The sequence below is a fragment of the Physella acuta genome, unplaced genomic scaffold (assembly GCF_028476545.2).
Source record: "Physella acuta isolate Inbredline_101_S28 unplaced genomic scaffold, ASM2847654v3 ptg001055l, whole genome shotgun sequence".
Lineage (NCBI taxonomy): Eukaryota > Metazoa > Mollusca > Gastropoda > Physidae > Physella > Physella acuta.
Genome location: NW_026732572.1, coordinates 213,810 through 229,258, shown reverse-complemented (window position 1 = coordinate 229,258; position 15,449 = coordinate 213,810). Strand labels below are relative to the sequence as shown.

Here is a 15,449-nt window from a genome sequence, read left to right as displayed (position 1 = left end):
ATGCAGAAATACACTAAGCTCCTAAACTCTCCTAGACGTGTATTAAACTTGTACCATAGCCTTTAACAAATGCAGAAATACACTAAGCTCCTAAACTCTCCTAGACGTGTATTAAAATTTACCATAACCTTTAACAAATGCAGAAATACACTAAGCTCCTAAACTCTCCTAGACGTGTATTAAAATTTACCATAACCTTTAACAAATGCAGAAATACACTAAGCTCCTAAACTCTCCTAGACGTGTATTAAACTTGTACCATAACCTTTAACAAATGCAGAAATACACTAAAATCCTAATCTCTCCTAGACGTGTATTAAAATTTACCATAACCTTTAACAAATGCAGAAATACACTAAACTCCTAATCTCTCCTAGACGTGTATTAAGCGTGTACCAACCTTTATCTAATGCAGAAATACACTAAGCTCATAAACTCTCCTAGACGTGTATTAAACTTTTACCGTAACCTTTACGTAAAACAAAGCCACACAAACCTTAACCCATCATAGACGTCTATTAAACTTCTTACGTAACTTTTACGTAAAGCAGAAATACACTAATCCCAAACCCATCCTAGAAGTGAATTCAACTTGTACCGTAACCTTTACGTAAAGCATTGCAATACCAAACCCTAACTACCATAGAAGTGTGCTAAACGTAAATCCTAACATTTACCAAAATATCAGAAGCACACTAAACCCTAACCTACAACAACCGCAAGCTAAACGTTAAAAACCTACCACTCGAACTAATATTCAAAGGCCTCACTCCGCAAAGACGCTGTATTTGTACGTAAAACATTAAAACTGTTTTTTTTTAAATCGGAGGAAAAAACCATTTACCTGTATCACCGGTTTAGTTTTTAAACCCAAACCCGAATACCTGCTGACTCTAATTTTATTTTTTTGGGTCGTGAAAACAAATCAGCTGGGTTAGCACTCAAAGGCTTCCAATGATACACGTTAAGTTGGTGTACAACCTCCGCTCACTCGCATATATATATATATATATATATATATATATATATATATATATATATATATATATATATATATATATATATATATATATATATATATATATATATATATATATGAGAGAGAGAGAGAAAGATATTTATTTTTGTATGCTTTCATAATAACAGCACATACAAAAACAGATATACCCAAGAACCAATGCTGGTGAACACCAAAAAACAAACACAAACAAATTTTTAAAAAAACATATTAAAGAAAACAAGAACACGCATAGAAACGCTAAAAAAACACACGCAGAAACTCAGTAACACAAACACAAGAACAAACAAGCACATGAAAAACCACATGAACACACAAACACATGAACACACAAACACAAGAACACACAAACACAACAAAACACAAACACACGAACAAGCATATGAACATACACATGAACAAACAAGCACATGAACTCTTAAAGTACACCAAGTCAGATAAAACACAAGAAATATTCACGAAGAAGCAAAAAAAAAACTCCAAACGCTCTCACCCATTTCAAGTGAACACACACACACATATACATACTCACACACACATACACACACACACAAACACACATTTATCAGTTTCGATGAAGGAGAACGTGTCACAATTTTTATTTTTATCTCCCAAATTTTTGCCGTCCATCACGACATGCTCGACATTTTTTACGGCGTGAAATATTTCCGGTGTTTTTTTCGGTTGTTGTTTCAGCTATTTTATTTTCTGCGCACCTAAATCTAGATCTAGTGTTTGTTTAAAATGTAATTGGCGCTTTTCAAAATATCCGCAGTGTGATTTACAGTTTCAACACATTAGCGGATTTATTCTAAACGTAATTGCTACTATTATTTGTTTGTTTGTTGTTTGTTTTTTTTTTTAGAAAAAAAAAACTCTTGTTTTTTCTAAACCAAATCCACAAAATCTTTAAATTTTGTTTTAAGTTTAGAGTTTTTAAAACGTGTTCAGATTATCGATCTAAAAGTTGGAGTGTTTTATGATTGGTCCAAAGTGAATGAGGATGTATTATTATCATTACCTACCTGCTCTACCTCTCCAGGAGTGGACTGGCCCGCCGGTCTACGGAAAAATCTCGGTGGGCTCCCAGGTAGCATGGATATAGCGACGCCACCATAGGGGAGGGGGGAGGAAAAGAGTCTTAACCTGTCTGCGATATAGCGACGTCATCATTGGGGGGTAAAGTGTCTTATCCTGTTTGTACTATAGCGATGCCATCATAGGGGGGTAAAGTGTCTTATCCTGTTTGTACTATAGCGATGCCATCATAGGGGGGTAAAGTGTCTTATCCTGTTTGTACTATAGCGATGCCATCATAGGGGGGTAAAGTGTCTTATCCTGTCTGTACTATAGCGATGCCATCATAGGGGGGTAAAGTGTCTTATCCTGTCTGTACTATAGCGATGCCATCATAGGGGGGTAAAGTGTCTTATCATGTCTGTACTATAGCGATGCCATCATTGGGGGGGGGGGGGGTGTCTTAACCTGTATGCGATGTAGCGACGCCATCACAGGGGGAGGGGGGGGGTTAAGTCTCATTCTGCGATAAAGCGACGTCGTCAGGTTGGGGTGGGGCTGGGCGGAGGGAATACTATGTCTTCTGACTGCGGAATAACGACGCCATCATGGGGGGGGGAGGATACCGATTCCTCCAGCTGCGGTATAGCGACGCCATCGACGTTAAACATCTCCCCGGCACCCCTCCGTGTTATGCGGTTTTAATTTTCTTTTACTGCGCTGCTCTGTAATCGTCTTACCTGCACTCCCGTCATAATGTATCGGGAATTTCTCAGTTATTTATACATTTAAAAGGAAACAATAAAAACGGTATTATTTTTTTTATTTTACTTTCGACATACGTTGTCTTGGAATTTGTATTGAATTAAATGATACTAAAAGAAAATTGTAAGAACATTTTTTTTTAAATATGAATGCTTGGCTTTTTTTTTTAATTGATCTATTTGTCTTCTTGGGGAGCATTCCGGATTTTGGTTTTATTTATTTATTTTTTTTTTTTTGCTTAGAAAACCAAAAAAAGGCTTTTTAATTTTCTAAGTGGGTTTGTTGTTATAATACGATCAAAACTTTCTAAGTTTTTTATATTATATATCAAATGTAATATTATTTTTTTTAGTTGTTTTTTATATAACAAATTTAATGTCTTATATCTAGTGTGTGATGAAACAAGATACTCTATCAAACAAAGAAGTCCAGACTAACATTAGGTCCGATTCTCAAACTACGCAACACAACAGCTCATGCTTTTAAATCACAAATACTTTGTTAAAACACACACAACATGACAAATGATGTATTGTCTGGGTACACTGACTAGATAGATTGGTGGTGCTTTAAACCCTTATTGTTTAACTTGTTGATAAACTGTTTCAGTTCGTGTTTAGTCTTCTCATGAGGTCTCTTGATACAATATTTAGGCTTGTGGCGAGATATTTAATCTTGATCAAATGTTTTTTTGTTTTGATGTGTTTCCAAGTATTTTAGTATAAAAGAATGTGTAGGGGTGTGTTTAGACGGTGTGTCAAAGTGTTAATAAAATGTTTAGATTTGTATCCGGATTTTTAATCTTGATCAAATCTTTTCGTTTCTGTTTTGATGAGTGACTGGGTTTTAAAAATGTGTAGAAAACGAAACGTTTATGCTTTTGTCCAGGATTCTGATGTGAAAAATGTTTAGGTTTGTGTTTAGGTTTGTGTTTAGGTTTGTGTTTAGGTTTGTGTCCGAATTTCTAACATTGAAATAAATGTTTAGGTTTGTGTTTATGTTTATGTCAATGTTTCTATCATTGGAAAAATGTTTAGGTTTGTGTTTAGGTTGTGTCCAGGTTTCTAATTTTTTTTAAATGCTTAGGTTTGTGTTTAGGTTTGTCTCTAGGTTTCTAACATTGAAAAGATGTTTAGGTTCGTGTTTAGGTTTGTGTCCAAGTTTCAAACATTTAAAAAATGTTTAGGTTTAAGTTTAGGCTTATGCCCAGGTTTCCCACTCTAAAAACTGGGTGAACTGAACTTAGAAAACCAACTTGCACGTGAACTCTACCTGACCTAGCAGGCTGGTGCCCCGACATGCGAGCGTTGCTGTCGTGTTTACATCACGCCTGACAGGAGTTTGCTAAATAATCAACATTTTTATTCCAGTTTTGTTTTCAACATCAATCTCTCAAATTCCCTGTCAGTATTACTAAAAACATTTTTTTTTAAACATTAGCTTCTGATAGGTAAATTTCGTTTAACGAGTTTCTGGAATTATTTTTTTTAATCGTCGACAGTTTTGTTTCATTTTCGTATATGACTTTTTAAAAATAAAATAAGGAAGGGCAAAGAGAAAAAAAAACGTCTGATGTTGGCCTAAGGATAGGGTAGTGCAGTGCATCCGGTACGCATTCCAGCGAAAGTAATTTTTGTTTAATGATAGCATAGGGTTACTGCGCCTTGTTTTTCAAATTTATGACTATTTTTTTCTTTGAACCAGCAGTCCTAGACAATACACCCGGCAAGTTTTGGGTACGGGTCCACTCGGGATGTTTCAAATTGTTTAACTGCTCACCATTCCGTGCATGTTCGTTGGCAACTAGACACTACTTTATCTGAGGCGTCGCGACATATTACGGCGCCTGGGACGAATAGTCCCCTCATTTGTATATTTATTGGCATTGGCAAAAAAGCACCCTTCACCCCCACCCTAGTTAGAAAAGGTCGGTTGCGCTTTTTACCAGTCACTGTTCTTTAATGGGTTTTATGTTAATGTCAGACATTTAATACCAAAAACAGTTAAATAAGCCAATAAAACATGTCTATTTCCTTACCTTCGACTGTGTATAGTTTTTGTAGTGCAGCTCTAAATGAGCTTTTTATTATTTTTCTACCCCGTTTGGCACCCTCTGAGGACGCCCCACCCGCCCTACCATAGCTACGCTTCTGCACTTGGTTAAACTAACGAATCTGTACACATTTAAGTAAGCACGCAGGTACGCTCATGATAAACCAAACTCTAAACTATGGGTTGGGAATCTTGCGCGCTACAACTTGACCACCACGTTCCTTACATACTTTATGTAAGCCTGTGTAAGTATTTACAAATGCTGCTAATGCTACTCAACAATGTAACCTACAACATGGTCACACTTAAATCATACATTAAATAAATTCCGATTCAACCTCGCAAGTCCCTTAATGAATTGAGTTTATATAGAAAAGTAGCTTTTTAAATTTACTAAAACAAAACTAAACTTTTTTATGCAACATCAACGTCAACTATTAAAGCAATATTCATCTTCTTAAAAGAACCCCAAAGTTTAATTACCGTACGCGAATAAATTTTAAACAATACTTACTGGATTTAATAAACAATAATTAACGTCATCCTCATTTTAAAAAAAGATAATCTCAAAGTTTAATTACCTTACGCGAATAAATTTTAAACAATACTATAATAAACAATTACTAACGTCAACTATGAAACAATCAACTCTCTTTTTTATTCCAATTTTTAATTACCCTACGCGAAAGAATTTTTAAACAATACTTACAGACTACACTAGACAATTATTAACATACCTAATTGGTAACAAAAGAGAAAACTAACGAAGTGGCTAATTAACCATGGCTTTTGTGTTCTATTTTTAGCTCACCGCGGTAGGTCGGCAGTGTGGGAGACTTCCGATCACGCCTCGAGAGAAGAGCGGTGAAAGAAAGGGAGGTAAGTCGATTAGAAGAATAAACAAACAGGAGACGTAACTCGCCGTGGCTTTATTCGCTTGAGCTGCGTTGTTTCCTTTGCTGCTTCTTGTATCCTGTTTCGCAGTTTATTTCGTTTAATTACTTTTAAACATTATATTTATAAAGGATTCTTTTATATTGATTATTTTTTCCTAAAAGACGTAATATATTTCCATTACCCCTTATTCGATAATGTAACGTAATGTTTATAATCACTTTTCAACTTTACATCTGTAAACGATTGCATTTTATATTGCTGTTATTTATTTTCATGTTTTCGAATAAATTCGACTACTACATTTCAAATAATTTTTTTTTTAAATATATTTCGAATATCAATTTGTCATCGGTCGGCAATTTCTACAAGCCTTTATTTTCACCACCCAAAAAAAAAAAAAAAAAAAAAAAAAAAAAAAAAAAAAAAAAAAAAAAAAAAAACAATACATGTTTGAAAATGTAAAAAAAATAATATAAAAAAAATACATGTTTGATATTGTGACTTGGCGTTTATACCGATGTATTCCCCTTTAATGTTGACCAAATTTTAATTTCACAAATACAAACTAATTACACTGATACACGTTTTATAATGCTGCGATGTACATGTAGTCACTCTTTGTTATTGTCTATAAATACTCGATTTACGAAAACAAGAATGACATTTCGCTCTTTTTTTTGTGCGCAGTTTTCCGTTGCGCATCGTTCCGGTCACCCTAGCTTACTACTAAAATTTGCACTGAAACCCATCATAGACGCTCTATGAAAATTCCAAAACCAACAACAGATCAATCAAGGCTGGATGGATGTACTTATAAAAAAAGAGAAAAATATATTAATGGAAGCCAGATTTTAAAGATCATACAGTATTTTTCACTTTTAAAGCAACTAGCGGTAGAGAGCTGGACTGCTAACCCGTAAGTCTCGAGTTCGAATCCGGGTTCAAGTCAGTAGACCGTCCCTGAGTCCACCCAACTCTGATGGGTACCTAACTCACGTTAGGGAAAGTAAAGGCGGCTGGTCATAGTGCTGACCATACTATCTCTTCATATGCCGAGGTCACAGAAACAAGTGAACTCTACTTCACTTGCCCTATAGACCGTCAGGTTTGAAAAGGGAACTTTACTTTTTTAAAGCAATTATAAAAGTTTGATGAGGGTGATCTGTTTGATGTCTCTCGTGTGCTGGTACTCATGAAACAAACTCACACGTCACGTGCTTCTGGCTACTCACGTCTGCCCGTCAGACGAGATGTGGTGTGCGAGTAAACAAACGCTTCATCAACGTTAACAGCCAGGCAGTTTTATGTGTATGGGGATTTTACCCAGGGTAACTATTATATATATACAAAATATATGGGTGGGGGTGAACGGTCAGGCAGTTTTATGTGTATGGGGATCTTATCTAGGGTAACAATTATATATACAAAATATATGGGTTGGATTTAATAGCCATGCAGTTGTATGTGTATGGGGATCTTATCTAGGGTAACAATTATATATACAAAATATATGGGTGGGGGTGAACGGTCAGGCAGTTTTATGTGTATGCGGATCTTACCCAGGGTAACAATTATATATACAAAATATATGGGTGGGGGTGAACGGTCAGGCAGTTGTATGTGTATGGGGATCTTATCTAGGGTAACAATTATATATACAAAATATATGGGTGGGAGTGAACGGTCAGTCAGTTGTATGTGTATGGGGATCTTATCTAGGGTAACAATTATATATACAAAATATATGGGTGGGGGTGAACGGTCAGGCAGTTTTATGTGTATGGGGATCTTATCTAGGGTAACAATTATATATACAAAATATATGGGTTGGATTTAATAGCCATGCAGTTGTATGTGTATGGGGATCTTATCTAGGGTAACAATTATATATACAAAATATATGGGTTGGGGTGAACGGTCAGGCAGTTTTATGTGTATGGGGATCTTAGCCAAGGGTAACAATTATATATACAAAATATATGGGTGGGGGTGAACAGCCTCTTCAATCTTCATTGGCATTCTGGCTCTAAATCTAAAGCCTTTGTAGGTAGTGGGGAGTACAATATTAGACTATAAATACAGCGTAGTCGGTCAGATGAGGCTCGATAATTGGGGACGGCCACTCTTCTAGGAGAGACAACACCAAATCAAACAGCTGCTGCCTTGTAGTTTGTTCTTGGGTGGACATTGACTCTGGAAGCATATTCAGAAAGGAAAAGCAGGCTGAAATCGGCGTCAACCGCCTATATGGCGCTTAACAAGATGACACGCAATACTTCATTGTGTTGGAAGAAGTCACTTCGAACATTACAGTTAAGAATGAAGTAGAAGAAGAAGATTGTAGCCCCCTACTCTAAGCAACTATTACCTGTATCTTTGCTGTCCGTTTTCCTAGAGCCCTGCCATACATCAGATACAAATGTTCCAATCTACCCTAATTTTTACCCGCCTTAGCCAGCAACTTATCGCATCCGAATTATATCAGTGCTATCTAGAACAATAATCCCCGCCCCTGCCCATAATTTATCCCCACCCCCTCCTCATAACATACCTTTTACACCCCTATCTAGAACAACTGCCTCCGCCCCTGCCCACAATTTATCCCCGCTCCTGTCCTCAACATACCACCTTCACCCTACCCACCAAGAACTACACCAGCCCCTACCCACAATTTACTCCCTCCCCTATCCACAACATACCCCCTTCACCATACTCACCAATAACTACCCCCCTTCTAACCCACAACAAACCCCCTTCACCATACTCACCAATAACTACCCCCCTTCCTAACCCACAACATACCCCCTTCACCATACCAACCAACAACTACCCCGCCCCCTTACTATATCAGTTATCTCCTCCTATCTACCGACTTTAAACTGATTTAATGACGGGTGTCTTCTTCTTTAAAGATCTGCCATAACCTCAGACCCATGTTATCTCACCAACGTTTCTTTCTTTTTACTTTACAGAACGTTAATCGCAGTCTCAGTATTATCATTTTTATTTTTATTTTTTTGTATCTTAAAAACATTTTCAAAAACATCACCCAAAACATCATCTAAAACATGATCAAATCATGAAAAAACCTGAAACATACACGGTATATCGTTTCTGTGTCGACCAGAAATAGAATCCTATTTGGATTGCCAGTTTTTCCTGATTTCCTTCACAGCTTTGTGAAAAAAAAAAATCAGAAATGATAATGTCCGTAATTTTTCTATCTTTTCTATCATTGCGGAGATGTTTCTTTTTTTTTTCTAGTATTTTTATTTTTATTTTTACATTGCTGTTAACTGTAGTTAAAAAAAATACACCATGAATTTGTCGTCGCGGTAACAGTTGTGGTTCTTAGAAAATTAATATGTTTAGCAGGTGTATGTTCGTGTGTGTTTATTTGAATGCTGTATTGCGTACGTGTGTTTATGCTTCTCTATTTGAAGGTGTGAGCTTGTAATCGGGTGTATTATGTTTGTCTAAGTGTACGCTTTTGTGCTTGAGTATTTGTATCGGCTTGAATATATGTGTGTGTTTTGTGTATGACTTCATGCTTATATATATGCATGCGTCTGCATATGCGTGAGTGTAAATATGTGTGTCTGTATGTATGCCTTTGTGTGTGTACATATGGCCTCGTGTAGACTTGTGTGCTCACATAATAGATGGGGGGGGGTGACCTCAGCTGATCTTAACTGCTAATTATAACCAGGAAAAAAAATTTAATCGCAACTGAAAATGATTATTATAATTATTTTTTTTCGTTAAGTAAATTTTTGAAACCCATTTGGGACCTGGAAGGTGAAGTAGAGTTCGCCTGTTTATGTGACCTCAGCATATATGAGGATAGGGTGGACAGTTGAAATAAATGACCAGCCGACGTTTCAAAATTATTTAGGCCTTAAAAACAATCTATCTAAAACGAAGTAAGTCCTATACTATTTGACGGACTACCCGCCTTATCTACTTTATCATACTTAAGTGAACCGCCCTGCAAAAAATACACCTGTGTGTATAGACGAGGGAGGGTGTATGTGTGTGGCACTGTATGTCTATGTGTGGTGGCACACTATGTGTAGGTGCGTGATACTGTGTGTGAATGTGTGTAGATTAGTGATTGTGTATGTATGTGTGGCGCTGTATGTCAATGTATGTGACGCGGTTTGTGTATTATAATATCATGAGTGTACGACTGTATGTGCATGTGTGTAAAACTATGTGTATGTGGGTGAATGTGCGTAGATTAAGAACTGTGTATGTGTACGTAGCGCTGTGTGTTTTTGTGTGGGACACTCTTATTCATCAGCATTACTTTTTGTTAATTTATGCTTTTTGGCATGTGTGCCTAGAACGATAGTTATAGAAGTTTCTCTCTAATCTAATTGCTTTTAAATGGTTAAAAGAGGTAATTGTTTTAAAGCATACGTAATAAACGCCTATTTGCTTTCTTCAAGTTCTCCAAGAAAAAAAATTCGAAAAATTTCCAGCAGAAATTTTAAAGTTCTCATGAACTTTTCAAACAGAAAAATATATTAAAAAATTCCTCCCTAAAAAAAAAAAAAAAAATCATTCCACCTGGTTTGTGACTGGAGAAACGATTGTTAATTAAAGACATTTTTGTTTCTTCTAGCTCGTCCGCACAAATCAGGTTAGAAATATACGTGTTTCAGTTTTTGTTTACAAATTAGCGAGATCAGTAGTGAAAAGGGGCGGTCACTTAGTTACGAGCAAATAGGGTTTTTTTTTATGTCTGAGGAGTTGCAATGTTTATATTAGCCAGACCGATATAGAAAGCTCAGTGTAGATGTTTTGAGAAGCTAAACAGTTACAGAAAAACGGACAGTTTTTTTCTGTCTGAACTATTTACTATGATATGTGATCTTGCTTATGTTATACGTGATCGTGCTTATATTTTATAACTCACGAATATAGCTTTTCACTCATTATGAACCACGACTCCATTAGGTAAAGCAAAAAAAAAAGTTATGTAATTCCTTTAAGGTTTTCACTGGGCTATCATGGGCTCTTCTAAAGAAAAACCTTCTCGACAAAGTTTTAATGCTAGTTTGAAGCTTTTTGCAGTTTCTGTAGCGGTTCTTTTTTTGCGAGATGAGTCAATAGATATGGACATCAAAACCCCTAAATGGGGATGGATTAAACATACCCTGAGAAAGAAAGAAGATAATATCGCGAGAATGCTTTAGACTGGACTCCCCAGGGAAGAAGGAAGGTGGGCCGGCCAAAGAGATCACGGAGAAGAACGGTAGAGGAAGAGGCAAAGGCTGCTGGGCTCACAGTGGGTACAGATAAGGAGAGCTGCCCAACCCCGAATCCGGTGGCAGAGGCGTAGCGAGGGGGGGGGGCGGGGGTGCGGACCGCACCGGGTGACACCATTTAGGGGGGTGACACCAAGGCAAAAAATAGCAAAATATATAGAGAAAAACTTGAGGGGGGTGCAAATTGAAAGTTTCAGGGGGGGGGGGGTGCAAATTGAAAGTTTCAGGGGGGGTGCAAATTGAAAGTTTCAGGGGGGGGGGTGCAAATTGAAAGTTTCAGGGGGGGTGCAAATTGAAAGTTTCAGGGGGGGTGCAAATTGAAAGTTTCAGGGGGGGTGCAAATTGAAAGTTTCAAGGGGGGTGCAAATTGAAAGTTTCAGGGGGGGTGCGAATTGAAAGTTTCAGGGGGGGGGGGGTGCGAATTGAAAGTTTCAGGGGGGGTGCAAATTGAAAGTTTCAGGGGGCAGATTAAAAGTTTGACCCCGGGAAGGGTCGCTACGCCTCTGGGGGGGTGACACCATTAAGTGCCGCACCGGGTGACACCCGACCTCGCTACGCCTCTGTCCGGTGGAGAGATGTGGCTCCAGCCCTTTGCTCGCCAAGGGCCACGAAGAAATAAGCCAAAGTCAGTCAATTCCTTTATTTTAGTGGAAATCAATTGCTACATTAAAAATAAGTTAAAAGCCTTTTATTGCGCTGAAAGTAAGAATTTGAAAACAAGTTATCGCAACTTTTTCATTCAGCCATTATTAATAGAATTTTTTTTTTTTGCGAAAAAAAAATAAAAACAAAGGAAATTAAATTCATCAGCATTTCTAATTTCCTAATACTACCAAAATATAATAAATAAATACTAATCATCCATTTTGTTTTTAGCCCTATCTTTGACACGATACCTTTTCAATACAATAAGCACTCAGCTCAGCTCAAACATCAGGCATTCTTGGGTTAGTGTGAAGCAGTGTTTCTTCCATACCTTTTTCTCCAGGGAGGCACTTGAAATTTTCAGGTGGTGGGGCGGACTAAAATTTCCGGGGGTGGACGGGGGGTGGACACTGGTAAAAGTATATATTTTCAGGCGGGGGGGCGGACTAAAATTTCCGGGGGGGGGGGGGCGGACACTGGTAAAAGTATATATTTCTATATAAATTATATTTCGTTCGGGGGGGATGGGGTAGTAGATATTCTGAGGGTGGGATGGGGGGAGGGCGCCCCCCCCCCCCAATCGAAGAGATGCTTGGAAGAAACTCTGGTGTGAAGACGCATACGCTACCCTAATTTTTAATAGATTTTATAACCACATGGCAACGTTTTTTTAGAACTGTTTAACAGATTTGTTGTTGTATTTTTTATTATAAAAAGATAAACATTTACCTGTGTTCGGAGCGTAATCTCCAATATATCTCTTCGTTATATACCGAACAGCGAAGGCTGGAAATAAATAAAAAAAAAGTCAATCATTAGCTACTAAAATGTATGCATTGCATCAAAAGATTAAACTGTTAGTTATAGTGTATTAATATTATGTCTAGATGTCTGTGGTTATTTCAGCGGGTTATTTTGATATGTTATTAACTTGAATAAAGTTAGATATTTGTATAATGCGGGACGTTTGTGTATAGAGTGTGTGGGGTTTGTGTGGAGTTTGCGTGGAGTTAGTGTGGAGTATATAAAGTGCAATTTTAAAATGTCTGTTGTTTTAATGGGGGTTTTTTGCTAACCATTATTTTATATGTAGACTCTTGCAAGTGTTTAGTATAAAGCTATATATATATATATATATATATATATATATATATATATATATATATATATATATATATATATATATATATATATATATATATATATATATATATATATATATATATATATATATATATTGTTTAAAATTAATTTATTCTGCGACAAATTTATATTTCTAAATCACCAATGTATCAACTAAACCCATTATAACTTTAAGACAGTGCCGTAGCTACCGTAAAGCTAGCGTAAGCAAGGCTTAGGGGCCCAAGACACATAGTGGCCCTTTACCCTCTTAAAAAAAAATTAAAATCTTTTTATTGGAATTTTAAAATATGTTTTATATAAATAATTTTAAAAAGGAAAAGGTTTAAAGTTCCAAAAAATCCCATAGTCCATTCCAACTGTACAGGCATTATGATTCAGTGGGAGGGGGGGGGGGTTGGGGTCGAACACGGCCCATCCGTAAAAATAACAATAAAGGCTTTGTCGTGCAACTGTCCACACTGCCCGAATCCATCCTACTAAACAGCAATGATGACAACTGAACCATTAAAATGACAACCATGGACAGTGTTTTCACAACGAAGTCCAACATTTATCAATGTTTTATAGCCCAACATTTATCAATGTTTTATACTAATTTTTACCTTAATGACATTTTATTTTTTTTTAATCTAATTAATCTTTAATCAATATGACAGTACTAACACCATAAGTTTTTGGTTTTCATCCAATCGCCAAGAAACTTTAGAAAGTCGTTGAGACACTTTTTATGAAAAGGTGCTTGAAAGAAACTAAGGCGGTCCGGTTTGCCACCCAGAGTCTCCCAGCCGCTATCTTTGCACCCTGCTATCCATTGATTGGGTGTCCGGCGCATCGGGTCAGCGTTACTAATTGATCCAGCAATCTACCTGCATAGGCGCATTAGCCGGCGGTCATGTAACATGGTATTCGTTTTAACGAGCGCCATACGCTAGGGATACGGAGTGATACGAAAACTAAAATCGATTACTAAATCGAACTAGGGGTGTCCTCCAGCGCTTCAATAGTGGGAAGGATGGGCGCCCGAGTTACCCAGCGGCTACCTGAGTGCAAAAGATCAGTTGATTCGGCGTACTTTAGAGTCACGGATACTACTTGATTTAAAGGTCAATCTGCAACAGTGGCGGCTTTCGACGCCCCCCCCCCCCCCCCGGCGTACAGATGACACCAATCACACGAATATTCTATAAAAGGGACATGGTAGGACTCTACGTTCGATGATTAAACCGAACAAAGGGTGCACCAGGCTACCTACGGTAGTGTAACCAGTCACTCCCGCGACGCCCCTGACACCTAGGCGGTCACCGAAAGATATTCACCCTCACTATTGCGGAGGATGATTAACGTACTCTTAATGCTTTTATACAGCACGCTCAAGTGCGTCTATGCGGTATAGTGTGAACAAACCCGCGTCCCGCAATAAGGATCCCAAAATAAAAAATAGAACCTATCTGAAATAGTGCTCAAATTATAGGCTTTTGAAAATATCAAAGCAGAAAAAGTACCACTTCCTGTTATCGGAAATCGCTCAAAGTTGATAGGGATCTACGATTGTGATAAAATACTTATATATGAATTTTCATCAACTCAAGGTACTCAAGTTATCGTGTTTACAGACACACAGACAGACACACACACATACACACAGACATACGGACAAGATTGCAAAATTATGTTTTTCCGACTCAGTGAGGTGTAAAACGTCGAGATTTGTAAAAATATCGATTTTTTTTTTAAATCGTGTTTTTTTAATGTTTTGTTGTGTTTCGGTTATCTATATATATAATTCTCTTCTGGGAGCCGTTAGAAAACAAGCTGCAAGCGCCTCCTTGCAGTCCCCTCTCTTTCTCTCTATCACTATCACTACCACCTCCACCCCACCCCCACATTGTCTGGTGAGCTGTGGTCACGCTAAATGTTTACAAAACTAAATGTTTACAAATCGTAGAGCCGTAGAGCCGGGTTTCTATTAGAGAGGTAACTAAGAAATAACTAAGAGGAGGCTGCTTTCACGGGGGGGGGGGGGGGGTGTAGGGGGTGTAGGGTCGGGGTTAGGGGAAAGGGGGGGGGTAGTGTTTTAAAGCAAATATTTTCAGTGGCAGCATTGGTACTGTCGAATTCACAAATTATGAATTACTGAAAAGTAGAAAATAAAACAACCAAATAGTGGCGTATGATACGCTGCGGGTCGGCTCGTTATAATAAAATACGCTCATCTGGAGTTGAACGACAAGATGAGAATAAAATACGCTAAAATGGAGTTTTACCTTATAGATAACTGAATAATAAGCCAAAATCAAAGGCTAAATATATCAGTATAGGCCAGAAATTAACTTTAAACAGCAGTGTTTGCGAGGTAGGGCACTTGAAATTTTCGGGAAGGGGGCGGTAAACTTTCCTCAGGGGGAGGGGGGAAGACACTGTTAAAAGTATATATTTTCTATATAAATTATATAAATTTCATTGGTAAAATCACGATATAGCGTCGGTTATTATTCCGGAACTGTACAGCAGTAAAAAACAGTAAAACCATGGCGTAGTCTGTCGAGCCGTTCCGGAAACCACCGGAAATACTGTAAACCATCATTTATTTGCCGCCATATTATTTTTAACAGATAATGTTTAAAAATGTGCAAGGA

General features: G+C 37.5%; 2 protein-coding genes across 2 annotated transcripts in view; one reads left to right on the top strand and one right to left on the bottom strand.

Annotated features, from left to right (window-relative positions):
• The window catches only part of LOC131955099 (ras-related and estrogen-regulated growth inhibitor), a 112,848-nt gene that overhangs the window by 39,459 nt on the left and 57,940 nt on the right, over window positions 1–15,449 (bottom strand). Inside the window, exon 2 of the mRNA XM_059319074.1 lies at window positions 12,397–12,453. Coding sequence (XP_059175057.1) covers window positions 12,397–12,453 — 57 coding nt within the window. The remainder of the gene's footprint in view (window positions 1–12,396; window positions 12,454–15,449) is intronic.
• LOC131955098 (zinc finger protein 836-like) overlaps window positions 1–15,449 on the top strand; it is a 37,281-nt gene that overhangs the window by 559 nt on the left and 21,273 nt on the right. The window contains exon 2 of the mRNA XM_059319073.1: window positions 5,659–5,731. The gene's annotated coding sequence lies outside the window, so the exon portion shown is untranslated. The remainder of the gene's footprint in view (window positions 1–5,658; window positions 5,732–15,449) is intronic.